The sequence below is a fragment of the Orbicella faveolata genome, unplaced genomic scaffold, assembly GCF_042242905.1.
Source record: "Orbicella faveolata isolate gen_17 unplaced genomic scaffold, um_ofav_v1 contig_27, whole genome shotgun sequence".
Classification (NCBI taxonomy): domain Eukaryota; kingdom Metazoa; phylum Cnidaria; class Anthozoa; order Scleractinia; family Merulinidae; genus Orbicella; species Orbicella faveolata.
This window is the reverse complement of record NW_028301555.1, coordinates 7,473,613-7,501,590: the sequence shown is the minus strand read 5'-3', so window position 1 is coordinate 7,501,590 and position 27,978 is coordinate 7,473,613. Positions and strand designations below refer to the sequence as shown.

The window sequence follows — 27,978 nt, the reverse complement described above, 5'->3', positions numbered from 1 at the left end:
TCGGGCACATCTCAGCATACAAAGAGCGCCTGGAGAGCTGGTTAACCTCAGTTGATTTCCAAGGCAAACTCTGGAAGCCCTGTTACAGCAGCGCAAGGGACGATTGGGACAGCGGTGTCTTCCACACGAATTGCGATGGAAAGGGTGCCACGCTGACAATTGCTCGCTTTAACAATACCATATTTGGAGGATTTGCAGATCATAGCTGGGGAAGTATGTCTTAGCAAATACGCATGCGTCCATCGTGTTGAGGATATAGGCATTCCCAACCGAATAATACTTAGTAAAAGGGAATACAGTTTGGTGGTTGGGGCACCTTTTAGTTCCTGGATCCCCCCCAAACCATGTCCTGCTTCTTTGTGCTTTGTTTACTGCAAACTTCTACCAAAATCTTCTCACTCGCCACGTTGGGAATCCCGCTTCCAGCAACCCGTAGACTTTACAACCCTTTACTCTCGAGCGACGCATCCCGGCTTCCTCTCATTCCAAGTCGAATTCAGCTGCACTCAAGCCAATGTTAGTAAGCCGTTTTATAAATATTTTGACAGTCTTAGGTAAGCATACAGTGCACGCTTACGAAACTATTGGCGAAGCTTTCCACGGGACGGACGTTATTTCGAAACACTCGTTGCAAGTCGGGAAGGCGTTTTAATGGGTTTTTTCTTGTATCGGGACGTTCGCTATTTTAGTTTGACGATAAGTCTTATATTAATTAGCCTTATTTCGAGACGTGTAAGTCACATGGAGGAGTGACAACACTTTCTTCTTGTTTCAGTTTGGCCAGAAGGCTTCAGAGTCAGTACGAAATCATTCCTCTTTCGTTTCGAGAAGAAGACGGGCCAAAAACCTGAGGAAATAGTTCTGGGGTTGGACCAAGTTTTTAAAGGGATTCGATGGAGCAAAGAACGAGGACCGATATTTGGGTATGATGAGCTGGTATTGTCGTCTGACATGAGACAGGCTAACACAAGGGAATTAGTTATGTACATTGACGCGTCACCTCCGACAAGTGAGAGTTATTTACTGAGAGAAAATAACGTTTCTTTGCACGCCATTGAAGTTTTGACCACTGGAGGTGAGTGGAAAATAATTAGAGCTTCTTTTTTGCAAGGAAATATTAACTGCCATTTTCTTGATATAGACTTCTCAATCGTTAGAGGTTGATCTCCACCAAATTGGAGATAATGACATTTTCCTGGGTTGGTCGGCAACAGCAACAGCGGAGATCCGTCTCAGTCGCTCAGTCTCGGTATTTTGAGTTATTTTGGCCACGCAAAATATTGCCTTTAAATTAAAGGAAACCTGAAAATAGTGGTTTACTAAGATAGAAAAACACCAAATAGATAATAATAATCCATAAAGGAACATGGATGATTAAGGATGGAGAAAATTGACACGGATTACGAACTACTAACTTTTCAAGACGTGCGAACTGTGACGTGGCCCCTTTAAAGGTAGCAACCATTCAGAGACACTACACGGATTTCTGTAAAGCTACGTCATCAGTATGGAATTTCTGTGTCAGACGTCCCCCGTGGGGGTGAGGGTGGAAATGAGTGGGTGAAGACGAGATGTTTCATGTCATGTTTGAGTTGGAGGATTTGGATAGAAAGGTAGAAAAGCCAAATTTAAAAAAAACAACAAACAGAAACAAGGGTGGTTAAGATTGGAGAAGACTTAATAAAGACGGATTTCGAACGATAAACCTGGAAAGTTTGGGATGCGCCATCCGTGACATCGCTCCTTTGCCAACACAATTAACATAATTATGTCAACATCCCTTATACCTGTGTAAGTAACAAAGATGGTAAACGCTGGGAAAGACTGAGACGGATTGCGAACGAGAAACCTAAAAAGTTTACAATACACCATCCGTGACATCGCTCCTTTGCCAACACAATTAACATAATTATGTCAAATCACCGCCATATATAAGTAACAAGGATGGTCAGCATTACATAAGCTTTAAGAAGAATTACGAACGAACGATAAACCTGGAAAGTTTGGTATGTGCCATCCGTGACGTGTCTCCTTTGCCAACATAATTAACATAAGCATGTAAACATCACCTAAATAACAAGGATGGCTAAGAAAAGAGAAGATTGAGACAGATTAGGAGCGATGATCTTGATCAATTTAAGTTACATTTTTCAAGACGTCTGAGTAGAATTTGTTACGGATGGCACGACAAGACGCCATTTGCAATGCAACTCAACTCGTTTAATGCGTACTTCATGTAAGCTACATAGAACTAGAACGCACATGTTTACTCCAAATATGGTAAGACAAACCATATACGTAACATCTCCCTTTCTTTAAAAAAAGAAAAACTAATAAACAAATATCTGGCAAAAACTAGCCTAAAACAAACTTACACAAATCCACTTTGTTTCTGAAAGTGTTCTATGTCAAACTAAATCAGTTTATCCGAGCTGGCTAAAACAAACTTAAAGTGTTCAAAGTCTAGCCTTTGCTTAACGCTTCATGTCAAAATCTTTAAATCTTGAAGGGGGACGAACAGTCCGGGTTCTTGTCTTCTGAGGTTCTAACAATGGAACATTAGTCTCTTCAGCAACAGTTTCATTCAAGGAATCTTTGTCAGGCCTAGTAGGTATAGCAGGTAACTCAGGTACTCTAGGTATCTCCTTGTGGTTTACTCCTGACTCATGTGAGCTAACCTTGGTGCTTTGCTTATCTGGTGTGGAGGATTCTGCTGCAGGTCTCAGAAACTGCCTGTTTCTTCGGAGGGTCTCACTGCCTGCTTGGACTACATATGACCTGTCTGACAGTTTCTCGACACAAATAGCTGGTTTCCACGTTTGGTTCTTTCGCAGGGGTGCACTTCTGACTTCTTGTCCAATCTCTAATTCAGGTAACTGCTTCACATGACGGTCATGGTAGAACTTCGCCTTTTGCCTTTTCCGCTCTAATTTCTCTGTAGAATGTGGACTTACTTTGGGACGGAGAAGGCTTGACGCTGTTGGTAAGAGAGTTCGTGTTCGGCGCGACATAAGCCTCTGGGCGGGGCTGTCACCTATACCTTCAGTAGGTGTGTTCCTGTAGTCTAGTAGCGATAGCCATGGATCTTTCCCATCTCGGTCCGCTTTCTTAAATAGCAGTTTAACTGTCTTCACTGAAGACTCTGCTTTCCCATTTGACTTTGGGTAGTGTGGTGATGATGTCACATGGTTAAATTCCCAGCTGAGTGAGAACTCGTGAAATTCTTGACTGCTATACTGTGGTCCGTTGTCTGAGACAACAGTGTCCGGGATTCCATGTCTACTGAATTGTTCTTTGAGTACTTGTATAACTGCACGTGAGGTGGTATCTTCAAGTTCACTAACTTCTACAAAATCTGAGTAATAGTCAACGACTGTGAGGTAATTCTTTCCACTAACAGTGAACAAATCTGTAGCCACTTTACTCCAAGGTCTGTCTGGAAGTTGATGAGACTGCATTGGCTGACTAACATTCCTAGCCTGAAACTCGGCACAGACAGCACATCTCTCAACCAGGGCTTTGACTTCTGAATTCATTCCAGGCCAGAACACAATGTCTTTGGCCTTTCTTAGACATGATGCGACTCCTTGATGGCTTGAATGAATTCTTGAGAGCATCTCTGGCCTCATGGCTTTGGGGACAATCACTCTCTGACTCTTAAATAGAATACCATTGTGGAGTGAAATCTCTTCTCTGTAGTTCCAGTAGTCACGAACTTGTACTGGGCATTGCTCTCTTCTCTCAGGCCATCCTGTTAGAACAGTGGTCTTCAGGCTCTCTAAGACGAGGTCTTGTGCTGTGCACTTCTGCAGCTGAGTTAACCTTTCTGGAGCCACTTTGATGGAATCAAAGGGAGTAAGTGTTTCAAGTTCAAGAGCGAAAACTTGAAAGTTGTCTGTCAACTCCTTCTTGACAGCAAGCGAGGCTCGAGACAAGTGATCGGCAACATACATCTGTGCACCTGGCTTGTACTTAACCTCTAGGTTAAAGCGCTGTAGCCTCAACATCATTCTTTGTAGTCGACATGGAGCAGAGAGGATTGACTTCTGGAAAATGGACTGTAAAGGTTTGTGATCTGACTCAACCGTTATCTTTTTACGACCGGCGAGGTATTGACTGAACCTTTCGCAGGAGAAGACAATCGCTAAACACTCTTTCTCGATTTGAGCGTATTGCCTCTCAGTCTGTGATAGGGACCGTGAAGCAAAAGCAACTGGCTGGCCGTTTTGTAATAAAGCTGCTCCTAACCCGTATTCACTCGCATCACATTGCACTGTGACTTCTTCTTGAAGGTCATAATACTTGAGCACAGGGTGTTTGACTACAAGCTCTCGCACTTCCTGGAATGCTGTCTCATGATGCTGGGACCAGATGAACTTTGCATCCTTTGCTGTCATCTCTCTCAGTGGCTGGGCGACCTCTGATAACCTAGGGAGAAACTTTGCCAAGTAATTAACGAATCCTAAGAGACTCAGGAGTTCCTTCTTGGATGTAGGCCTCGGCATTTCCTGAACTGCCTTCACTTTCTCAGGATCTGGCTGTAACCCATCTTTGGTGATCAAGTGTCCCATGAATCTGACTTCAGACTTCTTGAGGTTCAACTTGCTGCTGTTTAGACGCAGATTGGCTTTTCGAGCTTGCTCTAGCAGACGAATCAAGTTCTCATCATGATTTCGATTTGCTTCTTCATCATTCTCTCCATAGCCCATGACCAATATGTCATCTCTTATCACTTCTACACCGGGAAGACTATCAAGCTTCTCATGCAATTTGCATTCGAACTCTTCTGGAGCCAGGTTGATACCAAAGGGTAGCCTCAAATACTTGTAACGCCCAAAGGGAGTCCAGAATGTTGTCTTGAGACTGCTGCTCTCATCTAATCCAACCTGGTAAAACCCATCTTTAGCATCTAAGGTACTAAACACTTTGGCATTGCTAAGCTTGGGCAACAACTCATCTAGAGTAGGCATTTGGTACTTTGGACGGATGACTGCCTTGTTAAGATCTTTAGGATCCAAACAAATCCTAATCTTATTTGGTGTTGCGACAACCACCATACTGCTAATCCAGTCGGTCGGTGCTGTGACTTTCTCCACGATTCCTTTCCTTTCCAGATCATCAAGTTTGGCCTTGACCTTATCACGCAGGGGAACTGGCACTCGGCGCGGAGAATGCTGCACTGGTTTTACGCTGGGGTCTGTGATAATGGTTGTATCACCAATATGGCCTAACCCTTCAAAAACATCTTTGTACTGAACAAGAATCTGATCTCTGGTCAGGTTACTACTGCTTTTCAGGACATGAATGGACTCTTCAGGATCTATATCCACTTTGAGAAGTCCCAACTGCTCACAAGCCTCAGCCGATAAGAGGGGTTTGTTAGAACTCTCAACAACTTGGAATCTCAGGTCCAGACGCTTGCCCCTTCTCTCTGCTGTGAGTGTGGTCTCACCTACAGGCTTCATCAAGCTACCATCAAATAGCTTTAGCTGGGCATTGGACTTAGACAAGGGGGGATCACCATTCTGCAACAGCTGAACTAGATTTCTGTGACTGATCACATTACAAGTTGCACCAGTGTCCAACTGACATACTAATTGCTCTTTGTACTGCTCTTCTATCACAAAGGTAATACTGGATGTCAACTGTTTACCACTACCATTAATTGCAGTAATTTCTTCTATCTTCAATAATGATTCCTCAGACTCAAAACCTTCTGCCACTTCAGCGACATGAACCTTCTCTTTGCCTGCCTGACACACTTTGGCGAAGTGGTTCATTCTTTTACAATTGCGACATTGTTGACCATAAGCTGGACATTCTGTCTGCTTGGCATGCTTCTTTTGTTGGCCACAATATTTACATTTCCATTTTTTGTCAGGTTTCTTTGGATTTGGTGGTTTCTTCGGATGAGGAGGCATCTTGCCTTGCATCGGTTTACGCTTCACATGAACTAAGTTCAGTTCCTCATTGTTTTGTTTCTCATCCTTTTGAATCGACTTTAGCTGCTTATTCGTTATTTCACTTGATTTACACATGTCAAGAGCTTTATCCAAAGACAAATCTTTCTCTCTGAGCAATCTAGCTTTTGTACCCTTATCTTGTATTCCAATAACTAGCCTGTCACGTATCATTTCTTCTGCAAGTGCTCCAAACTGACACGATGCTGCGAGTTTTCTTAATCTATTGACATAGCAATCAACAGTTTCTTCGGGTACTTGAATGCAAGAGTTAAAGACATACCTCTCATAGACGACATTTCTCTTTGGTAGGAAATAGTTTTCCAGCGCCTTCAATGCTGAAGTTATCGTCAGTACTTCGGTGCCAAAATTCAGATTCAGGAAAATTTGCAGACACTCCTTTCCCATAACAGAACGGAAGGTTGCTAATCGGATCGATTGACTCTTCTGATCCAAACCCGTTGCTACCTCATAATCTTGCCATTGTTGCTTAAAAAATTCCCAGTTGCTCGTGATATCTCCACGACAAACCATAGCGCTTGGTACTGGAAAATTTGAAGGAAAACTGAGGACTTGAGGCGGCGGAGTAGGCTGTGGAGCTTGCGGTGGAGCTGGTGGTGGAGGATCTTGTTCGGTGTCTGACATCGTTTCGCTGGGTTTCAACGCACGTGGTCGATGTTGAAATTCGCTGTACGTACCGTAAATCAAGGAATTGTCGCTTCGTTTCGCTTCAGTAACTGCTTTGACTGAATATCAACCAGAAGACGTAATCTTGAGCGCTGCAGCTCGCCATAAGATCAACAAAGCACTTCTGACACCATGTTACGGATGGCACGACAAGACGCCATTTGCAATGCAACTCAACTCGTTTAATGCGTACTTCATGTAAGCTACATAGAACTAGAACGCACATGTTTACTCCAAATATGGTAAGACAAACCATATACGTAACAGAATTCAACATGCCCCATCAATGCCATAATTCTTTACCCTTGTCTTTATCAGACTCGCTGTGTGGCCGCCAATGTCCTTTGTACCAATACTGTGACGAGGTCCGTGGTTGGTGTTCGTGGGATTTGGTTTTCCAGGATGCTCGCTTTTGTGACAACGGTAAGTTGAAACTACCATATCATCCATTACTGGGATCAATCTAAAGCCTCCCACGTCCGGGGAAGGTACCCGCGTGAATTTACTAGTAGGATAGGTGTGAGCGGCAAAGGGTCTTAAATCCTGGCCCCGCTTAAGGAGGAAGCAAACGAAAATTGATACCCTATTTAAGGATCGAGAATCTTAATCACTCACCCTATGCCGCAGCACATACCTATATGGCCCATATGTAGGAATATCCCCTCTCTCTTCCGGTTACTCAGCCATTTCCGTACAATATGAGGAAATAGAAAACTGAGCACTTGTCGAGCTGAAGTAGTGTCATTGTCTGACCAGCTTCTCCAAACTTCATAAGGAGAGTTCTAATTTAGATCTGTCATGTAGAGTGCACTATCTACCACACGATGATTTTGATTAGATTTTTTCGCCAAAAGACTACACAATAATTGTTTAAATGTTGTTACGCAGCAGTAAAGATCGTGACAGCTCATGGTTTTGTCGCCGGCTGCTTTACGGTAAGGTCTCTGAAAATCAATACACCAAAATCTTGACGTTTTCACGAGCAGTGACATCGCGAGAACGTGAAAAATACAACAAATTACCGCATAACGTTTCACATCTCGCATTTGACAAAATTATCACATGCAGGACGTTAAGAATCGTTTTGATTCTTAAATTTGATTTGATTCCTATCTCTAACAAAAGAGATTCGTGGGATTTGATCAAGATTTCTTGTTGTTCTATTTTTTTGCCGCGAGACAGCTGTAGGTAACTCTTCTTCATATTGGCCACTGGACAATCATCTTAACATGGTCAACCTAAGAGGGGACATGTGGGGAACTTTTGTCGGAGCTGTAGGAACTACACAGGGGGCCAGGCTGGGAGCTGTTTACACCAGCGGGGATGCAGCAGTTATTGAACTTGGTGAAGTCAATGGCATTTGCTTCACTGAGCCTATGTCCTGTAGTAGCGGTTTTACGGTTTCCCTGTGGTTAAAGCGTAAGACGCTCTATTTCAACGAGGTCACCCAAAGACAAGTAATTCTCAGCATAGGAGACAACATCAATGGTCGGTTCACATTCAAATTATTCCAGAAGTTTGGGCAAACAGAAGAGCACCTCGCTGTTCAGATTTTGGCCTTATCAAGAAAATGTGTTCGTATCTTTTCCGTTCCAAGAAATTTGTGGTCTCAGTTTGTCTTCGTGTGGAACACAACCGACGTCAATGTTTTCAGAAATGGTATGAAGGTAGACGAATATCTTGACGGGGGATTTTGTACAAATGAACCAGACGAAGGAGCACTTCAGCTTGAACCAGTTGTAACTCTCAAAGGTGATGCAGTATTTGACGATTTACAGATTTGGAACAGAGCCCTTACACCCAACGAGATCAGCGAAATGTTCACATGTATAAGAGGTAATACAACCCTTATATACAATTAAAAAAATAGTCGTGCGTGTATTTTTAAAACGTGTTTATTGCATGGCCTCTTAGGTCGTGTAAAATAAGTAAAAAATAAATACTGTTGACAATGCCGAATAACGCTTTTGAATTATGGAACAAAACATTCCGATCGAGATAATTTTGGCCTCGTGCATCTCTCTTGTCTTATTGAATCCAAGGACTGCAAACTTGAGAAATTGATTCGTCGCCGTTTTAGAGAAAGAAAATAAGTCTATTAGGTTTTGACATTTAAAATCCATGTTCGCGATAGTCCTCTTTAAGACCTCAATGTCTACTTCTTCCACTGTCAAGCATTCGTTTGGGTGATTTATCTCCATTGTTCGAATTCAAAAATCCAAAAGGTCGTATTTGATGTCGTTTTGCTATTAGAATTGCTTGAACTGAACTCCCGAACTCCAGACTTTTTTTCTCACAAAAGTTAATGTCAAACTTGGAATATAATCCTTTGAAAGTTAGCAGCGAAGTTATCATCCGTCATCCGTTTGTCCCCTCTCTCCAGAACGTTTTTCCTTTCCACATTGATGTGAAAGTTAGCAGCCGAGTTTTAGGTGTGGTGTGAACGTGACAATTTTGAGCCTATTATATTCAATTCTTTCATTTTGCCTTCCGTTTTTGTGAATTTACATCGGAGAGTAGTATTATTTGCTTGGATGTATCCCAATTTTACGAGCGTAAATGTAAAAAAAACCTTTCTTTTCTCTGTAGCTCCTTCTTGGACTTGCAACATATCAGACTGGACGAAAAGCCTCAAAACGGAGGGATGGTCACGATGCTCTGGGGACAACTCACTTTTGAACGGGCTACGAAGAGGAGAGAACGGTGGCTTGGAAGATTTTGTTGATCGATTAGAAGGTGCTTGGTGTTGTTCACCGCCGTCGCAGCACAAACACACGGGTTTGAAATGCAAGAAAAACAGATATACTGAAAACTGGTAAAGAATGTACTTGTCGAGCCGAAAAGTGGAAAGGGTTGTTTAATAATACATCTTGAAGTATTCACTTCTGAGAAGGCCAATGTTAAAGATGTAGTATGAATAAACTTCAAGACCCGTCAGTAGTGATAGAAATACTTCTTACACATAGTTTACCGAGTCGTAAGGCCATTGTGAGACTAGACATCCACATTCATTCCATTCATTCATTCATTCCATTCATTCATTCATTCCATTCATTCATTCATTCATTCATTCATTCATTTAATCAATCCCATTCATTCATTCATTCATTCATTCATTCATTCGTTCATTCCTTCGTTCGTTCGTCCATTCATTCATGGCATTCGTTCATTCGTTCAATTGCATATTCTTCCGCTCTTTTAAGACTTGTGTCCTTCGTTCATTAGCTCTTTCATCCATTTGTTCGTGTTTTCTGTTACTTCGTCTTTTCGTTCAAGCTTCAATTTGTTCATTTGTCGTTCATTTTCTTGTACTTTTTAAAGGAATGGCAAGCATGGCTATTTGCAATGCTACGATGGGAAATTCATTCGTGGTATCTACCGCACTGCTGACTCTCCAGCCTTCTTCAGCATCTTGAAAAATGTGGAGTGTTGCAAGCCTACCAGTCACTCGTCTTCCTATGGAACCTGCTATTACTACTATGTACCTTCCTTCGATAAGCCAGGCCTTCTAAAGTGTGATGATTACTACTTTTTAACCCAAATACGTGTAACCCACTGCAGACAACTGTACTGCATCGATCGGTTGAGATGCTGCAAAATGGAAACGGGTATATCTTATGACTGGATTGACTGACTGAATGACTGACTGATCATGGCTGACTTATTTTGGCCCGACTGCCCACCTGCCCGCTTGACTGACAGACAAACTTACTATAAATAAATGAAAACGCGTTCTCAAGTCGAAATACTCAGAAAATAAATTTTGTAAGTTTTCCAACGGGAGACGAACCCATGAACTTCCAGAATATCGGTTGGACGCTCTAACCACTGAGCTATGGAGGACCCATGGCGAGCAAGATTGTAAACTAGGTTCTTAGGTGTGCGACCTTGCTCGCCATGAGCCCTCCATAGCTCAGTGGTTAGAGCTTCCAACCGGTTTTCTGGAAGTTCATGGGTTCGACTCCCGTTGGGGAACTCAGAAAATTTATTTTCCGAGTACTTCGACTTGAGAATGCTTCTTCATTTATTTCACTTTATCCAAGTCGCTATTTCACTTATCATAGACTCACTACAACTGGCTATAACTGACCTACCTGCCTGACTCACTGACTGACTAGATAGTTAGCTGACGGACTGACCGCCTTACTGACTGACTGACTGCCTCACTGACTGACTTGCTGACTGATTTACTAAATGACAGGTTGCCGACTGGTTGCCGACTGGTTGCCTGACTGAGTGACTGGCGGACTGACGGACTGACGGACTGACGGACTGACGGACTGACGAACTGACGGAATGACTGACAGACCGGCTCACTAACGGACTAACTGTCTGATTGACTAACTCGCAGAATGACTGACTGACTCAGTGATTGACTGGCCTGCTTGTTAGCTGACTGACTGACTAACTTACTTACTGCCTGCTTGACTGGTTGACTTACTAACTGACTGACCGACAGACTGACTGACTGAAAAACAGAACAAGGATAGTTAAGGATGGAACGATTTAACAAAACGGAACGCGAACGACGAAATATGTTTGAAAGACCGAGGTAATAATGAGGTACAGCTAACATCACGTGTTCTCTTTTATCATCTGTCTTTCAGATGAACGAGATGATCAGGGGCTTGACATTCGTTTGGAAGCTAAACTCCTGGAAGAAGTGTGGAATCCTAATCTGACAGATTCGCTGCATTATCAATTCCAAAATCTGCGTAACAAAATAGAACGTGAGGTGAGTTTCTGATTCTAATGCATGTCAACATTTTTTCAAACGTTTCTGGTATGCTCAGGGTTTTTTGAAGAAGAAAAAAGAAGTTGCGACTCAGCTATTTACATATAGTTTGTTCTAAAGGGATTCCTCTTTGCAGTACCAGTTTCGCAGTCTGCCGTTTTTCATTGAATGGAGAGTTCAAGGAACTTATATCCCTCAAACAAAAAAACATTAACATATATCATGATAACAGCGTAGTGGCCCAACGAGGAACTTAGCCTTTCTTATGCTTATTTAAAGATATAAATCACAACGTTTAAATCGATCTTAAAGTGGCTTTTTGTAAACGAGAAAACATTCTTGCCGAAGCTTAAACACAATTCTGTTTCCTACATGGCTTTTTAGCATTTCGTCCAAACGGTAGCTGTTTCGAGTACTTTGACACCATGACACATTTGTTTGCACAAAGTTATCCGCGCCGGGACTTAGGACAACTTTTTAAACCAATAGGTGGTTTGCAACCATTCTTTAGGGATTCAAATAACAAAGACCCTGCATGGCGGCCATGTTGGATGACAGGAACAATAAAGCTATTCAGAATTCTTTAGTTAATGGTCATCCAACATGGTAGCGATGACGTCAGTTGCAAACGATTTATATGGTGTTATTCCATGCGTAATCTGTTAGTTCTTCAAACGCTGTAACCATTCACTTGAACACACCTTGATGTTATTCTTAGATCTGGGATGTTTACCACGACGCTAAAAAGGCCCGTTATGTCAAAACCATAGTAACACATAAGTTTCGGTAAGTATTTGGTAATGTGAAGCCTCACCTACGAGTTTGGTAGCCATGTCGCGTCTTCATAGCTTATCCACCACGCCAAAACAAGACAAACACCCAGTTGCTAATGTGTACAAAATGGAGTTTTATACCGTGCCATAGAAAATACAGCCAATCAGAATACAGGGAAGCTGTTGTATATCTGACGATATTCATATCCAACCTTCCCATCATGCTACGCGCATATGTTGCTTTGCTTGTGTTGTTCACTGTGTTTTCTATGGCATGGTATCAAATAGTTATTCAACGCTCTCTCGTGGTATACGGTGGAATATTTCACTTGCCGACTTGTATTATCTTGGTTTACACACTCGCCTAAGGCTCGTGTGGATACCGAGAAAATTCAAGTGACTCGTGGGATATCCATGGTATACCACGATAGAACATTACATAACTAGTATGTATACCCCAACTATAAGAGAACTCGAACGTTGATTGGCTATCTAGTCTCGGTGAGGCATTCGCGCGATTTTTGCCCAACATTGTTTGTTGACAAGAGTGTCAGTATATGAAGATACTTTCAAGTTCGCGTTAAAACATGAACTTGTCTTTAAATACCTTTCTCAGTGGTGCGCATACGACAAAAAATAGGCTACGCAATTTAAGGAAAATTTAATAGCAAAATTTAATTCCATCAAAAACCGTTTTTCTACCTACCGCTGAGCGTTTCATCCGCGTATACGTAGTCTAATTATTGCTAATCACATCTCTTCTAAATTTCAGGCCCGGGTGTGTCATCGCCTTTTTCGGCGTAATTTTCGAACTTCCTTACTACGAAATAATTACGCCTCTTATTGAAGATATAAACCAAACAGTCGCTCCAAATCAAAAGAATTTCCTAGGTGACATGGCCATTCAACTGTTGAATGTTGAAGCAGTCAATGGTAAGTTTTGAATCTCAGTAAACAGTACTCGGAATGTGTGAGCGTTATGCAGAACTCAAACAAATTGGGTAGATTTTACATGGATGGATTTATAAACGAAACAAGTAAATAACAAAATTTGGTTCAACAACAAGTGACATAAGACTTAATGTACTTTTGGCTTATAGGTAAAAAAAGGCAAAGTCTGTATACGAGCCAAGTGGCCTATCAGGCCGGAGCTTATCCCGGTTTCTGTAGCATGAAGTGACTAAGAGTATTTTTACTCTCCCCTGGATGGGATGCTAGCCCATCGCAGGGTTACCCCCAGAATTACGTTCGCCGGTACCCATTTTACTCCTGGGTGGAGAGAGGCACTGTGAGAGTTAAGTGTGTTGCCCAAGAACACAACACAGTGTCCCCGGCCAGGGTTCGAACCCGGACCGCTCGATCCGAAGACGAGCGCACAGCGCCTCACACAAATTTTGGCTTATACACGCAGACACATGTTAGCAAAGTATCCCTATAAAGTACTTAAACTGTTTCCTTTTACCTCAACAATATCTGCTTGACTGGCCTGCATACGAACCAAGTGGCCCACCAGGCCAGCGATTATCTCCGGTTTCTGTAGCGTGAAGCGACTAGGAGTATTTCTACTCCCCTCTGGATGGGATGCTAGTTCATCGCGGCTGCTTGAATAAATTTGAAACATTAGCTTAAAAAAGCCAAAAAACAGTAGTCCAGATTCTTAATGGTCTTTCTTCCTATGGTCTTTGACTCCTGTAGACCATGAAACATTTGCTTTTCTTAATTCTTTTGTCGCAGTTTATGGAAGATCTTTAAACCTCACAGTCACCGCAAATAGTGGTTTAAACTTACGTCTCAGCTGGGAGTTTGCCGAGGACAATCCAAATTTTGGCTCCTTTCAGGGATATCAAGTTTTGTACAGTAGAGGCAATGATATTTCAGAGGATTTCTTGCTGGCAATGGAAATAAATAATAATATAACTCAAGCTTGGTTTGTAGGAGAAGCTTGCGAGTTTTATAGCTTTAAAGTTCGTCCGTATTCTCTGGAAGGATATGGTAAACCGAGTGAGGCGGTTAACGTGGTTACTGCTTGTGAAGGTAAATAAACCATATTCGTATTCTCAGTAAAGGACTGGAACTAGCTTACAACTGAGGCTAATGTGAACAGTCTCTTTTGAATGGTATCCCCCGCATCAGCAACCATTGCAAGCCAGTTCCACTCCAATATTAAGAATACAAATATGGCCTATTGCATATTTCTTTTTTTCCCTGTAATCAATTGAAATCAACGTAAAACGTATTGCTTAAAGCTTAAGATTTCTTCCACTCTTCATAGATGTGATCTTTTACCTTCGGCAGTTTTTCATAATATTTTGTTGGTACCCAGACACAATGTAGAATCAAAGTAACTTGCTTTTCTCTTGATGCACAGTCCCTGCTTGAGAAATGTCTAACATTTGACCGCAAACTCCCCTTGCATACGGCTGGCGCGCCGGAAATTTGAATTGACCAATCAGGATTCAGCAGGCGGGAAAAACCTTTTACAACCATGTGGGGACACTACACTCTAATATCGAACCCAGATCTCCCGCAGTCAAGCGGAAAAAGAGCGAGATCTGGGTACGAAATTAACTAAACTTGTCACTGTAGACTACGTTTTCAGTATGGAATAAAAACTGAAATAGTAATAAATTTCCCCGCTTTCAGCGAATCACACTGAAGTAACGGTCTCAGTCAAATAATAATGTGGTGTTCTTTATTGTTCAGTTGTTAGCAATGTAAGTGTAGTTGACAAAACCTTCTCAAGCATATCTATTCAGTGGGTCCCCGTGAGAGGCAGTCTTGTCACTGCTTACACCGTGGCCTATGAGATGGTCAGCGGGGGTCCGACCTGGAGCGTGAAATTGCAGCGAAACGCCTCACGGGTGGATCTTGTCAATCTTCGTGGAATGACAGCTTACAGCATTAAACTGGGTTTGCTTGCGTTTGATAATGAGATTCTTTGGAGTGAAGAAATGTTGTGTTCAACGCCACTAGGAGGTGAGTAAAATACAGTGTCAGTCGGACCTGTGCAGTTTCCTTTAGTCTAAGTAGGACAGAAAAATTTTAATAAACACCGGCCAGAGTCACAACTCAAGATTTTTGACTGACCTCTGATAATGATTATCAGGTCCTACCCAGCTTAACACTTAGTCTTCTTAACACTGGGCAGCTTCGCCGTTGTCCTTTCGTTATTATTCAGTAGTGTTTTAGCCATAGCCTGCTTGAGCTGTTTGTTTGGAGAGTCTAAAACGGCCACGCAGAAACTGGCGCAAGCACGTACAACCACCTATGCGAACTTACTTCTTACTTTTCTTTCCCAGCTCCCAGCGTTCCACCTGAAAACGTCACAGCATACAACCTTAGTTCCACTTCCGTTAACGTCACGTGGTTTCCTCCTCCAAGACACTTGGTCAATGGGATACTCCAAAGTTATCGAGTGTTCTATCGCGAGGTCTCTGCCAAACATTCGCCTTCGATGGAAATCGTTGTTGGAAATACGTCGTTATCTGTGGTGATTTCCGCTTTAAAGAAATTTACAGTTTATTCTGTCTGGGTAAAAGCGGTTACAAGAGCAGCGGGTCCCAGCTCTACGGCTCTGAATGTTTCTACTGACGAAGACGGTGAGGCTGGTAGTTTGTAATACTTCTTTTCCAGAGTAAAAATGCAAAATTAAAAAGAAAATCTTCACAATTTCGTGATTATTTCATGCAAACATAACTTGATTGTCATTTATTTCTGGCATAAATGGGTAACAGTCGATGGGCTTAAATTCTTATATATCGACTACAAGATAAATTAACGAGCTGCTTAGCTGGTTTATCGTCTTGTGTTTTTTTAATTGATAATCATGTCTCCTGTTATATTTAATTGACCGTTCAATTTTGTCGGGAAATTTAGACAATTCTAAGCGTTGTTGCTGACCAAAAATAATTCACCTCTTCGACATTTTATAGTTCCCAGCTTCCCTCCTACGGATCTGAGCGCTTTCAACGTAAGCTCTACCATTATCAGGGTTATTTGGCAACCTATACCCGCTGACCACATTCATGGTGTGCTCTTGGGTTATCACGTGGAGTCTCACAGAATTGGTAGAGAAAAGAGAAGTGTTACCATGATGACCGCTAACGCCAGTTCTTTGTCAGTTGACATAGTGGAGTTGGATAAGTTTTCTGAGTACAGGATAATGGTCAGCGGATTTACCAGTAAAGGTGACGGGAACCAATCAGAAATCACGTGCTGGACTGACGAGGATAGTAAGTGCTGAGCTCAGGTTCTTGAGAGCATCTTGAAAAATTTCGCCTAAATTTTTCAAGTTCGTTCTTCGTAACCCGTCTCAATCTTCCCCAATCTTAGCCATCCTTGTTACTTTCACGTACAAATCAGAAAAATGTTTTCAACCTTATCTAGTACTTTCTTATATTTTTTTATTTTATAATTAGTTCCAGACAGCCCGCCAACTGGCATCACTGTACGTAGTGACAACAGCACGGTTCTAGATGTTCTCTGGAATCCAGTACTTCAAGAGAACCAAAATGGTGTAATTCTTGGTTACCACATCTTGTTGTCCGATGCCTGGGGCGAATCTTTAAGAAACGTGACTTTTCAAAATTCCAGGCAGACATATTACCAGTTCCAGGGCCTAGAGGCATGGACCAACTACTCGGTGAAAGTAAGCGCTTTCACGTCCAGGGGGAATGGGCCTTACAGTGCCAGTCTTCTCGCAAACACTGAGGAAGATGGTATGTTGAATAACATTGTTTTGTGAACGACAGAGTTATTTTTTTTAACGTTTGTATCGCCATTCAAATGACTACCTGTTCTTAAGAAGATCTTTGCGGTACAAACTCATTCTTGGTTCCAAGGCCCATCTTGCCTTTTAGCCGGCGAGGCCTACAAGGTGGTGGACGAGAAAGGCTTCATTAAGCTTTGTTATTAAACGTTAAGTTCGTACCGTTGTGGTTTTTTTCAGCCCCTCTTGTTGCTCCAAGTAACGTAACTGGACACAACACAAGCTCCACCTCTATTCATGTTACCTGGCAACCAGTTTCCCCTGACGACGTAAACATCCGGGGCATTCATCGTGGATACAGTATCTACTACGTTCCACGTGACACTCATCGGCCGTCAATGTTAATGAATGTCACTGTGGATGTCCTTACCGCGCATGTGCAGCTGATAAATCTGTACAAGTTCACAAATTACGACATACACGTGACTGTGCGAACGAGATGGGATGGACCGAAAAGTGCAACAATTACTGTTTCCACTGACGAGGGAAGTAAGTTGTTAGGTTGTGCAGAATTACACGTTAGAAATACAATGCAATTGGGGTGAGGTAATTGCAAATAACAAAATTGTTGACGTAAACACGCATTGCTTGCCTGCATTCAAGCCACACCCAGCCACACCGTTGGTTTCTGCCCTGATTTCTGTAACAGAAAGCAGCTAGAGACATTGTGAAATCCCCCTGGCAAGATGGGCTGCTGCTAGATTCATCGTAGGTTACTCCTAGAGTCTTATCAGATTGCCCTGATAGCTTGCAGGTAAACTGTTATACCGACTGGACAGGGGTAATAGTTGTAAGAGTCAAATGATATGCCCAAGAACGTAACAGAATGACCGAGGTCATGGGTCGAACCTGGACCGCTCGATCAGGAGTTCACAGCGTAAAACTGGAAACCATTAAACCGAAGCGCCTTCCACGCACAGTTTGTATCACTGCTACTATTGACTAATATAACTGACTAATGTTTTGAAACTGTTGTGATTTTCAGCTCCAGATCTCCCTCCGTCTGGTATAACCGCCACAACACTGGGCATGACCGGGATCACAATACGCTGGCGCCCAGTACCACTCGGTTATCGTGGTGGCATTATAACAGGTTACAGGATCACTTATAACTCCAGTAACTCTACTTCACGTTGGATAAACACCTCACGTGACGCTTTATACGTCACGTTGACGTCGCTCACAAAGTTTACCTTCTATGACGTGTACGTTCAAGCTCACACCATAAAAGGGAATGGACCAGCTCATTATTTGAAGAGTGCAACCGACATGGGAGGTGAGGTGGATGACGTAATAGAATTTTTAGCCATAATCTAGTAATGTGGTCTTGAGTCTTACTAAGGGAAACATTTTGAATAAGATGGCTTTCTTTATTTCTCACCCAGTTCCTAATGAGGGGCCGCCTGGACTAACAGCCGAAAACTGGGGCACCACTCATTCAGTCGTTATCAAATGGCAGTCGCTACCGCCTTCCAATGAGTATGGTATTCTGGCTGGGTACCGAGTCCGTTATCGCCTTACAGCGATTGGAGAAGAGAGTGTTACGGGCTATTCTGAGGAGGAGCGGGTGATGAGTCCAGTAACCAATCAGGTTTTACTAGAAAATCTGGTTATGTATGGTACCTACAGCGTGTGGGTGTCTGCTTTCACCATCAAAGGTGATGGGCCCGCTAGCTTCACTTATGCAGGTCAGCAGAATTTTTATTTTTATTTATTGGGCAGAGCTTTCTTACTTAAAGCTGTGTCACAAATGCCATTTGAGTCCTTCGTACACAATTCTCCTCGGTCTCCCCCAGTACTTGCCATTAACCTTTTAATTATAGCCTGTATCGCAGCTGAAAGAAATTTTGTTTATTGTGAATTAGAAATGTGATCTTTTCGCACTTTTCAGCTCCAGTTGTTTTTCTCCACTCAAAAGATAAGCGTTCCCGCAGACAAAAATATGATATGGCATGATACTTCAGTTTCGGAGCACTTTTACCGCATCTTGCTCTATGACAACACCACCGGAACCTTCAGGAGAGATCTTTTACGAGGTTTTCCTAAAAGACACTTCCAGGCTCTTTATATTCTCATACCATTTTTAGCGGATCCTGTTTATTTTCGATTACTTTCTAACTCATATTTCTTTTTTGGTTTTATTTCAAAGAAACTTGTCGTTGTGACAAACACCTTAAAACAAACTGGCGCCGCTTAGCACCATACGTAAGCAATATAACTAGCACGGACGCACCCCACCCCGGTGGAATCCTACCTGGTATCATACAAGACATGGCTGTCACGTGTTGTCAAACTTGCACGAGTCATGGGCAGTCACTGGTCGATTTCAGTCTCGATGGCAACGGAGAAGTTTCAGAGAAACCTACTGACTCAGCTCTGAGGGGGGAAATTTCACATCAGACCCAGTTCAGTTTTCCTGTGCCTGGTTTCAGTGAACAAGAGAAATATGGTATAGATCTTGGTTACTGGCCGATGGTCCAGACACCAGGTGTAGCTTACGTTGTGAACACTGGCGTGGGGACTTCACCGTCGGATGCTCTAAGTAACTCCTTGCTAAGCTGCTGGCCGGCAGTGTTGCTGGTGTTTGTGATGTCCTTGCTAGCGGGATTTGTTATGTGGATTTTGGTAAGTTACATCTGTCCTACAGCAGATATGTGATTCTGGAATTTCGCAGGAACCCTTAGAGGACCCGCTTAGTAAGTTTAGTTACAATGGCGCGCGAGAGGGACTTTGAAATGGTCGAACAACCAGTTCAGTATAGTGTCACCTATAACTTGTCTTTTTCAGGAGTGTGGGGACAATCAAAGCCAGTTTCCACGTTCTATAACGCGGGGGCCTGGAGAAGGATTCTGGTGGGCGTTTGTCACCATGACAACAGTTGGGTAAGTCATCCATCTTTGGCAAAATTATGGGCTGCAAAAACTGTTAAGTAATTTGTTCTTTAAAATATTAATCCTGCAAATTGGTGTAATATATCGAGTATGGTTCGTATGACCATGATACGGACAACGAAATCATCATAAACAACAGAAATCCGATGAAACTAAAAATTGCCGATTTATTTAAACTCGAGAGGAAACAGGACGTCTTTAATAATAAGCTGAAAGGACCAATCCACTCAAGTGACCTTTAAAACAATAGAATTAAAGAGTTTTACTAGAAAATTGCAATAAAATGTTTGTCTTCTTTTGTCTTCTTTTGCCTTCTTTACTACAACTTACAGGCTATAAACAGTACTGTATTCACAAGATTTATTTTGTTTCATCAACCGAAGGAGAAGGTGAAGTGGCAAGTAGAGTTTATATCTAGACTAAGAGGAACTGTTCAGGTTATGGGTTGTTGTAACGTTAATCTCTCTGCAGGTATGGTGATAAGTTCGCCACATCTCCCATGGCTCGTGTATTGACGGTTGTCTGGATGCTGTCAGGCCTGGTTACTCAGGGTTTGTTTGTTGCCGCAGTAACAATGTCTCTCGTTTCCCAGTCTCTTGATGTGGATTTCAAGCTGTACGGTAACAAGGTAACACAGTTGTTCAAATTCTACTTATAAAGGCAATCATTGCGTCATTCGTCACAAATGGAAATCAGAGGTTCTAGACGTTTTTTGAAGCTACTGTCTTAGATTTTCTTGCCAACTTTGTCCGTTTGGCTCTTCTCGATGCTGTTTACAAATATGAAAGCTAAAGGCAGCGAGCCTGGAGAGCGACATGAGAGGTCTGGGGACGAGATTGCTATGGCCAAACGAAACAATAGCTAAATAACACAAACAATACCCCTAGCCGAAGGAAAAAAAATATGCAGATTAATAAAAACGAATCAAAGGTATTTAAAAGGTGCAGATCAACGTACTGGATGACATGATTTAACCATTCTGTTCTCAAACATAAGCTGGTGTAATTGAGGCCCTATGCGCCAACTTGGCGCCAGGGAACAGGTGAAGGTGAAATGAGAGTCGCATGGGCAAACAAGGATAACATTTTTCTTTAACTCATAGTGTTAAAATTGGAGCGCGTGTATGAAAGATGCTTCAAAACGATCGATATATAATACAATCAAAGAATTGTATATTTGCTAGTAACTGCATGAGTTCAATATTTTAGTCATTAGCTATAGTGTAAAATGCAATCTTATCTCCTGATTTGTAGGGTTATGGCAATGTAACTCACTGTTTCTCTTTACAGATTGCTGCTATTCAGGATTCGTTTGAATATCGCTTTGGACTGAGACGGAACGCTCAACTTAATCCTGGTAAGTTTAAATTCCTGATAGGTTAATTATTTCCAGTACTTGAAAGTCTTCAAGTAACTGGAGAGCGTTAATTTGCTTGTTTTCAACTTCTTAAATTTGAGTTGAAGGACGGTGTTGTACTTCACATTTAATTATTACATGGCTTGCGTTTGTAGCTGTGTTATAACGCGCCCTCTGATTGGCTTATTCTAGGGCATTATTCGATTAGGGGCGTGCAAAAACAAAGCAAAAGGTAATTATAGAAGAGTTATTGCTTTTTTCCCCTAAAAATTGTAGTGGCTGAAAACGGCGAGTGACGAGGAACACTCTGAGAATGGATTCTAATAGCCTGACGAGCTACAATTTAATTCCAGGAGAACAGCGACCCGTGAAGATCTCACTCTCTGTTAATAAGTAGTTATTACTTTTCCTGACTTTTAGGATTGGCAACCTCGTTCCCAGGGGGCGGTAAGATGAGAGACCCTGGGAACGAGGTTGTAGGATTGGAGGCTTTCAAGATGGATCGTTTTTAACTTGTCATAACCAAAATGAACAAACGAACAATCAAATAAAGGTATTGAACGTTATTTAACAACGAGCGCTCAAACGGCCAGAATTTTTAATCTTTTTTTGTTCTTTTACTTTCAGGCGGATCGTACACAAGTTATGATGAAATCTCCGCGGCTTTAGTGAACGGGGAAGTGAGCGGAGCATTGATAGATACTTACGTGTTAGGAAGCAGGAAAGATTTATTTGAAAATCCTTCTCTTCGGCTCATGAAGATCTACGACTATTCTACGGCTTATGGAGTGGTGTTAGGAGGTGAAGCGAGAAAACTGAGGCAGTGCTTCCGAAGATACGTGCAAAGTAACAAGGAGAAAATATTTCAGACTATACAGGAACAGGTTGAATTTGTGGAGGTGAGTAAAAAATATAATTAAATTGTGATAGTGTTGCGTTCATATTATTTAAGCGTAGTTAGGTAATTCAGACACAAGGAAAGCCACAGCTTGGCAATATTTGTCCCTGTACTAACGGCACTGTGTATAATAGTTTCAAGTTTTGGGAGTTATCTTGTGTCTCTGTTTCAAAACGAGTCTTATGTTTCATTTGCATGAAAATGAGCTTGTAGCCGGAACACATTTTCACATGAATGGTCATGAATTGTTTCGCCCGAAGACCCGTTTCGCAACAAATGATGCAGAAGCACAAGGTCACTCGCAAAAATTTTATGGCTTATTGAAAAGGGATTTGCCGAGAAGATCGCTTGTAGCTCAGCTTGCTTAAGGAGTTATGATAATGATGCAAAAAACATTTGAAGAATTTTATCCTTCACTATATACTTATTGATCGCTTTTCGTACTTAGGAGTCTAGAATACCTCTTGCTGTGGAGAGATCAGCTGGATTGTTTGACAGCGAAAGTACAATGTTTGAAACAAGCGTTCTTCTGTCGTCTGGTTTGCTGATAGTGTTTCTCACTGCAGGAGCGGTGTGGGAGTTAACGAAACGATTAAAAATACGGCGAAGGGTGGAAACAGAAAGTAAGTAAAACCAAAAAGCTTGAAAACACTTGTTCTAGTCTTGTATTTGCCAAGCTCCATAATTGGTAAGAAAACTCGTGCGATTTTGTATTAGCTAATCAGGATGAAGCTACTCTTTCAGTTTTAGCCAATCAGATGTAAAACCTACACAATCATTATATTAGATTGCTCGGCACTGGGTTCTAGTTTTCAACTGGTTTGTTGTTTCAGTCATTATCTCGACATTCCAATCTGTCAACTCCCTTTACCAAAAGTGTAAAATCTCGATTATACTAACGGAAGTAATCAGAAATTTTCAACAATTTGTCAAAATGGTGCCAAAATAATTGAAAACTTTGACGAGTCGCAACGGCAGTGCCCCAGTTTTCGGCAGTGTTGCTGGTGTTTGTGATGTCCTTGCTAGCGGGATTTGTTATGTGGATTTTGGTAAGTTACATCTGTCCTACAGCAGATATGTGATTCTGGAATTTCGCAGGAACCCTTAGAGGACCCGCTTAGTAAGTTTAGTTACAATGGCGCGCGAGAGGGACTTTGAAATGGTCGAACAACCAGTTCAGTATAGTGTCACCTATAACTTGTCTTTTTCAGGAGTGTGGGGACAATCAAAGCCAGTTTCCACGTTCTATAACGCGGGGGCCTGGAGAAGGATTCTGGTGGGCGTTTGTCACCATGACAACAGTTGGGTAAGTCATCCATCTTTGGCAAAATTATGGGCTGCAAAAACTGTTAAGTAATTTGTTCTTTAAAATATTAATCCTGCAAATTGGTGTAATATATCGAGTATGGTTCGTATGACCATGATACGGACAACGAAATCATCATAAACAACAGAAATCCGATGAAACTAAAAATTGCCGATTTATTTAAACTCGAGAGGAAACAGGACGTCTTTAATAATAAGCTGAAAGGACCAATCCACTCAAGTGACCTTTAAAACAATAGAATTAAAGAGTTTTACTAGAAAATTGCAATAAAATGTTTGTCTTCTTTTGTCTTCTTTTGCCTTCTTTACTACAACTTACAGGCTATAAACAGTACTGTATTCACAAGATTTATTTTGTTTCATCAACCGAAGGAGAAGGTGAAGTGGCAAGTAGAGTTTATATCTAGACTAAGAGGAACTGTTCAGGTTATGGGTTGTTGTAACGTTAATCTCTCTGCAGGTATGGTGATAAGTTCGCCACATCTCCCATGGCTCGTGTATTGACGGTTGTCTGGATGCTGTCAGGCCTGGTTACTCAGGGTTTGTTTGTTGCCGCAGTAACAATGTCTCTCGTTTCCCAGTCTCTTGATGTGGATTTCAAGCTGTACGGTAACAAGGTAACACAGTTGTTCAAATTCTACTTATAAAGGCAATCATTGCGTCATTCGTCACAAATGGAAATCAGAGGTTCTAGACGTTTTTTGAAGCTACTGTCTTAGATTTTCTTGCCAACTTTGTCCGTTTGGCTCTTCTCGATGCTGTTTACAAATATGAAAGCTAAAGGCAGCGAGCCTGGAGAGCGACATGAGAGGTCTGGGGACGAGATTGCTATGGCCAAACGAAACAATAGCTAAATAACACAAACAATACCCCTAGCCGAAGGAAAAAAAATATGCAGATTAATAAAAACGAATCAAAGGTATTTAAAAGGTGCAGATCAACGTACTGGATGACATGATTTAACCATTCTGTTCTCAAACATAAGCTGGTGTAATTGAGGCCCTATGCGCCAACTTGGCGCCAGGGAACAGGTGAAGGTGAAATGAGAGTCGCATGGGCAAACAAGGATAACATTTTTCTTTAACTCATAGTGTTAAAATTGGAGCGCGTGTATGAAAGATGCTTCAAAACGATCGATATATAATACAATCAAAGAATTGTATATTTGCTAGTAACTGCATGAGTTCAATATTTTAGTCATTAGCTATAGTGTAAAATGCAATCTTATCTCCTGATTTGTAGGGTTATGGCAATGTAACTCACTGTTTCTCTTTACAGATTGCTGCTATTCAGGATTCGTTTGAATATCGCTTTGGACTGAGACGGAACGCTCAACTTAATCCTGGTAAGTTTAAATTCCTGATAGGTTAATTATTTCCAGTACTTGAAAGTCTTCAAGTAACTGGAGAGCGTTAATTTGCTTGTTTTCAACTTCTTAAATTTGAGTTGAAGGACGGTGTTGTACTTCACATTTAATTATTACATGGCTTGCGTTTGTAGCTGTGTTATAACGCGCCCTCTGATTGGCTTATTCTAGGGCATTATTCGATTAGGGGCGTGCAAAAACAAAGCAAAAGGTAATTATAGAAGAGTTATTGCTTTTTTCCCCTAAAAATTGTAGTGGCTGAAAACGGCGAGTGACGAGGAACACTCTGAGAATGGATTCTAATAGCCTGACGAGCTACAATTTAATTCCAGGAGAACAGCGACCCGTGAAGATCTCACTCTCTGTTAATAAGTAGTTATTACTTTTCCTGACTTTTAGGATTGGCAACCTCGTTCCCAGGGGGCGGTAAGATGAGAGACCCTGGGAACGAGGTTGTAGGATTGGAGGCTTTCAAGATGGATCGTTTTTAACTTGTCATAACCAAAATGAACAAACGAACAATCAAATAAAGGTATTGAACGTTATTTAACAACGAGCGCTCAAACGGCCAGAATTTTTAATCTTTTTTTGTTCTTTTACTTTCAGGCGGATCGTACACAAGTTATGATGAAATCTCCGCGGCTTTAGTGAACGGGGAAGTGAGCGGAGCATTGATAGATACTTACGTGTTAGGAAGCAGGAAAGATTTATTTGAAAATCCTTCTCTTCGGCTCATGAAGATCTACGACTATTCTACGGCTTATGGAGTGGTGTTAGGAGGTGAAGCGAGAAAACTGAGGCAGTGCTTCCGAAGATACGTGCAAAGTAACAAGGAGAAAATATTTCAGACTATACAGGAACAGGTTGAATTTGTGGAGGTGAGTAAAAAATATAATTAAATTGTGATAGTGTTGCGTTCATATTATTTAAGCGTAGTTAGGTAATTCAGACACAAGGAAAGCCACAGCTTGGCAATATTTGTCCCTGTACTAACGGCACTGTGTATAATAGTTTCAAGTTTTGGGAGTTATCTTGTGTCTCTGTTTCAAAACGAGTCTTATGTTTCATTTGCATGAAAATGAGCTTGTAGCCGGAACACATTTTCACATGAATGGTCATGAATTGTTTCGCCCGAAGACCCGTTTCGCAACAAATGATGCAGAAGCACAAGGTCACTCGCAAAAATTTTATGGCTTATTGAAAAGGGATTTGCCGAGAAGATCGCTTGTAGCTCAGCTTGCTTAAGGAGTTATGATAATGATGCAAAAAACATTTGAAGAATTTTATCCTTCACTATATACTTATTGATCGCTTTTCGTACTTAGGAGTCTAGAATACCTCTTGCTGTGGAGAGATCAGCTGGATTGTTTGACAGCGAAAGTACAATGTTTGAAACAAGCGTTCTTCTGTCGTCTGGTTTGCTGATAGTGTTTCTCACTGCAGGAGCGGTGTGGGAGTTAACGAAACGATTAAAAATACGGCGAAGGGTGGAAACAGAAAGTAAGTAAAACCAAAAAGCTTGAAAACACTTGTTCTAGTCTTGTATTTGCCAAGCTCCATAATTGGTAAGAAAACTCGTGCGATTTTGTATTAGCTAATCAGGATGAAGCTACTCTTTCAGTTTTAGCCAATCAGATGTAAAACCTACACAATCATTATATTAGATTGCTCGGCACTGGGTTCTAGTTTTCAACTGGTTTGTTGTTTCAGTCATTATCTCGACATTCCAATCTGTCAACTCCCTTTACCAAAAGTGTAAAATCTCGATTATACTAACGGAAGTAATCAGAAATTTTCAACAATTTGTCAAAATGGTGCCAAAATAATTGAAAACTTTGACGAGTCGCAACGGTGGATTGCTTAATCAATACGAATTCAAGGAAAATTTCGTTAAACCGGGGACGTAGCAAGGGGCAATGTCCACAGTTACTGTTCTATTCCTCAAGGTATTTAGCAGTGTTTTACTTTCTCTCCGCTTCAAAAGAGAAACAACAAAAACGTAAAAAAGTGCCTTGGTTTGTCTCATACTGAATTCGCCCTGTACACAACACTAAAGAAGCGCGTTATGTGGCGATTGGCTACACTAGACCGGCTGCATTATATGGAGGTCGCTGTCTTGCGCTGACTCTTTTTATCGTTTTTTTCCGATTAGGAGACCGCTTAAAGTTGTTAAGGGAAAACACAAGAAACGAGGTGCACAAGACTATGGAAGAATTTACAGCTAGAATAAAAACGTTAGCGGAGGAGTTAAAAGCCAAACAGTCGAAAGAGAGGTCTCGTCTCCTCAAGAAACTAAAGTCGACATCTCTTAAAGGAATGAAGTACTCGACAGGAAGGCTTTCAATGGAAGCAGTATTAACAGAAGTTGACTGTTAGGTTGTACAAACGCAATTTGTCTTTTTTTTCGCAAAACAACAAGCTGAAGTCTGTCTATCGAGAGAAGAAAGCACTGAACAGTCTAAAGGCGAGTGGGGTGGGGGGTGAAGGTCTGGGGAAGAAAGGATAGAGGGACTCGAAGATAAATAGACTGAGGTACGAAGGAAGCCATACTTTACATTGTGAATAAGCATCTAAAATGTCCATTTGACTAATATAAAATTGTCAAATACAAGAAGTGCTAGCGAGCAACCGCGAACAAAAATCCTGTCGGTATTTATAAGTTAGATCAGATTGCTGAACTTAACTTGATTCAATCAGTCCCGTTATTACTCAACAGCATGACTCACCTCACAAAATACCAACCCTCCCATAGATTATATCGTCGAGTACCTGACCCCTCTATTCACCTCCTAAAAAGAACATGCAGAATACGTATATCATGCATACAGCCAGGAACAGTAAAATACAGTGGATTCAGTTTAATTGCCGCAGCATTGTTCCTGAGAAAGACTCACTCATACTTGTCATACAAGAGCCTAAACTCGTACTGTGATATTAAAAACATTTCTTAAACCATAATTCTATTTGTGTTGTGTATTTTGTAAAAACCGCTTTACCTTCGTTGAGCCTCTCTGGAGGAGCCTCTCTACGTCCAAGCGTGCAGAGAGGTAACAGGGGTTCTTGGGTAACCCTGATCCTTACCATCATGCCCTCAGACCCTTACCGTAGAAGCAATCTTTTTAATGCAGAGGTCCACACGAGAACAGACGACGCAAGAAACAAGACTTACCAGTTAAGTTGCCGGATCTCTTTCTGTAGGATGCTCGTACCAAACGTCA

General features: G+C 41.6%; 6 protein-coding genes across 6 annotated transcripts; all 6 read left to right on the top strand.

Annotated features, from left to right (window-relative positions):
• Positions 1-7,793: 7,793 nt before the first annotated feature.
• On the top strand, positions 7,794-9,589 carry LOC149107430 (adhesion G protein-coupled receptor D1-like). The gene is made up of 2 exons (XM_089296472.1): positions 7,794-8,483; positions 9,237-9,589. The coding sequence occupies exons 1-2, from the start codon at positions 7,877-7,879 to the stop codon at positions 9,464-9,466; spliced, it is 837 nt and encodes a 278-aa protein (XP_089152598.1). The 5' UTR covers positions 7,794-7,876; the 3' UTR covers positions 9,467-9,589.
• Positions 9,590-10,245: 656 nt separating this feature from the next.
• On the top strand, positions 10,246-14,197 carry LOC149107429 (uncharacterized). Its single transcript, XM_089297141.1, has 5 exons — positions 10,246-10,255; positions 11,255-11,382; positions 12,101-12,168; positions 12,928-13,088; positions 13,890-14,197. The coding sequence occupies exons 1-5, from the start codon at positions 10,246-10,248 to the stop codon at positions 14,195-14,197; spliced, it is 675 nt and encodes a 224-aa protein (XP_089153267.1).
• A 165-nt stretch (positions 14,198-14,362) lies between these two features.
• On the top strand, positions 14,363-15,774 carry LOC149107428 (receptor-type tyrosine-protein phosphatase F-like). The gene is made up of 2 exons (XM_089297140.1): positions 14,363-15,131; positions 15,455-15,774. Exons 1-2 carry the CDS (start codon positions 14,963-14,965, stop codon positions 15,772-15,774), a joined length of 489 nt encoding a protein of 162 aa, XP_089153266.1. The 5' UTR covers positions 14,363-14,962.
• Positions 15,775-16,060: 286 nt separating this feature from the next.
• Positions 16,061-19,873, top strand: LOC149107427 (receptor-type tyrosine-protein phosphatase F-like). Its single transcript, XM_089297235.1, has 7 exons — positions 16,061-16,387; positions 16,574-16,873; positions 17,104-17,412; positions 17,909-18,199; positions 18,309-18,611; positions 19,073-19,548; positions 19,711-19,873. Exons 1-7 carry the CDS (start codon positions 16,246-16,248, stop codon positions 19,807-19,809), a joined length of 1,920 nt encoding a protein of 639 aa, XP_089153361.1. The 5' UTR covers positions 16,061-16,245; the 3' UTR covers positions 19,810-19,873.
• Positions 19,874-20,133: 260 nt separating this feature from the next.
• LOC149107426 (uncharacterized) lies at positions 20,134-23,863 on the top strand. The gene is made up of 6 exons (XM_089297139.1): positions 20,134-20,442; positions 21,104-21,170; positions 21,798-22,069; positions 22,517-22,691; positions 23,280-23,374; positions 23,855-23,863. The coding sequence occupies exons 1-6, from the start codon at positions 20,314-20,316 to the stop codon at positions 23,861-23,863; spliced, it is 747 nt and encodes a 248-aa protein (XP_089153265.1). The 5' UTR covers positions 20,134-20,313.
• Positions 23,707-27,718, top strand: LOC149107425 (uncharacterized). Its single transcript, XM_089296954.1, has 5 exons — positions 23,707-24,011; positions 24,673-24,739; positions 25,367-25,638; positions 26,086-26,260; positions 26,913-27,718. Exons 1-5 carry the CDS (start codon positions 23,883-23,885, stop codon positions 27,134-27,136), a joined length of 867 nt encoding a protein of 288 aa, XP_089153080.1. The 5' UTR covers positions 23,707-23,882; the 3' UTR covers positions 27,137-27,718.
• Positions 27,719-27,978: the final 260 nt, after the last annotated feature.

What these genes read in the sequence shown, in the direction of transcription:
- LOC149107430 (XM_089296472.1), top strand. Translation starts at nt 7,877, where the DNA reads ATGGTCAACCTAAGAGGGGACATGTGGGGAACTTTTGTCGGAGCTGTA. An exon ending in AATGTTCACATGTATAAGAG is followed by an intron (nt 8,484 to 9,236) that starts GTAATACAACCC and finishes TTTTCTCTGTAG; the next exon opens with CTCCTTCTTGGACTTGCAAC.
- LOC149107429 (XM_089297141.1), top strand. An exon ending in ATAGTAACACATAAGTTTCG is followed by an intron (nt 12,169 to 12,927) that starts GTAAGTATTTGG and finishes TCTAAATTTCAG; the next exon opens with GCCCGGGTGTGTCATCGCCT. An exon ending in GAATGTTGAAGCAGTCAATG is followed by an intron (nt 13,089 to 13,889) that starts GTAAGTTTTGAA and finishes CTTTTGTCGCAG; the next exon opens with TTTATGGAAGATCTTTAAAC.
- LOC149107428 (XM_089297140.1), top strand. Translation starts at nt 14,963, where the DNA reads ATGGTCAGCGGGGGTCCGACCTGGAGCGTGAAATTGCAGCGAAACGCC. An exon ending in GTGTTCAACGCCACTAGGAG is followed by an intron (nt 15,132 to 15,454) that starts GTGAGTAAAATA and finishes TTTCTTTCCCAG; the next exon opens with CTCCCAGCGTTCCACCTGAA.
- LOC149107427 (XM_089297235.1), top strand. Translation starts at nt 16,246, where the DNA reads ATGATGACCGCTAACGCCAGTTCTTTGTCAGTTGACATAGTGGAGTTG. An exon ending in CGCAAACACTGAGGAAGATG is followed by an intron (nt 16,874 to 17,103) that starts GTATGTTGAATA and finishes GGTTTTTTTCAG; the next exon opens with CCCCTCTTGTTGCTCCAAGT. An exon ending in CGCTAGCTTCACTTATGCAG is followed by an intron (nt 18,612 to 19,072) that starts GTCAGCAGAATT and finishes TTTATTTCAAAG; the next exon opens with AAACTTGTCGTTGTGACAAA.
- LOC149107426 (XM_089297139.1), top strand. Translation starts at nt 20,314, where the DNA reads ATGGCTCGTGTATTGACGGTTGTCTGGATGCTGTCAGGCCTGGTTACT. An exon ending in AACAGGTTGAATTTGTGGAG is followed by an intron (nt 22,070 to 22,516) that starts GTGAGTAAAAAA and finishes TTTCGTACTTAG; the next exon opens with GAGTCTAGAATACCTCTTGC. An exon ending in GCGAAGGGTGGAAACAGAAA is followed by an intron (nt 22,692 to 23,279) that starts GTAAGTAAAACC and finishes TGTCTTTTTCAG; the next exon opens with GAGTGTGGGGACAATCAAAG.
- LOC149107425 (XM_089296954.1), top strand. Translation starts at nt 23,883, where the DNA reads ATGGCTCGTGTATTGACGGTTGTCTGGATGCTGTCAGGCCTGGTTACT. An exon ending in TCAAGCTGTACGGTAACAAG is followed by an intron (nt 24,012 to 24,672) that starts GTAACACAGTTG and finishes TTCTCTTTACAG; the next exon opens with ATTGCTGCTATTCAGGATTC. An exon ending in GCGAAGGGTGGAAACAGAAA is followed by an intron (nt 26,261 to 26,912) that starts GTAAGTAAAACC and finishes TTTTCCGATTAG; the next exon opens with GAGACCGCTTAAAGTTGTTA.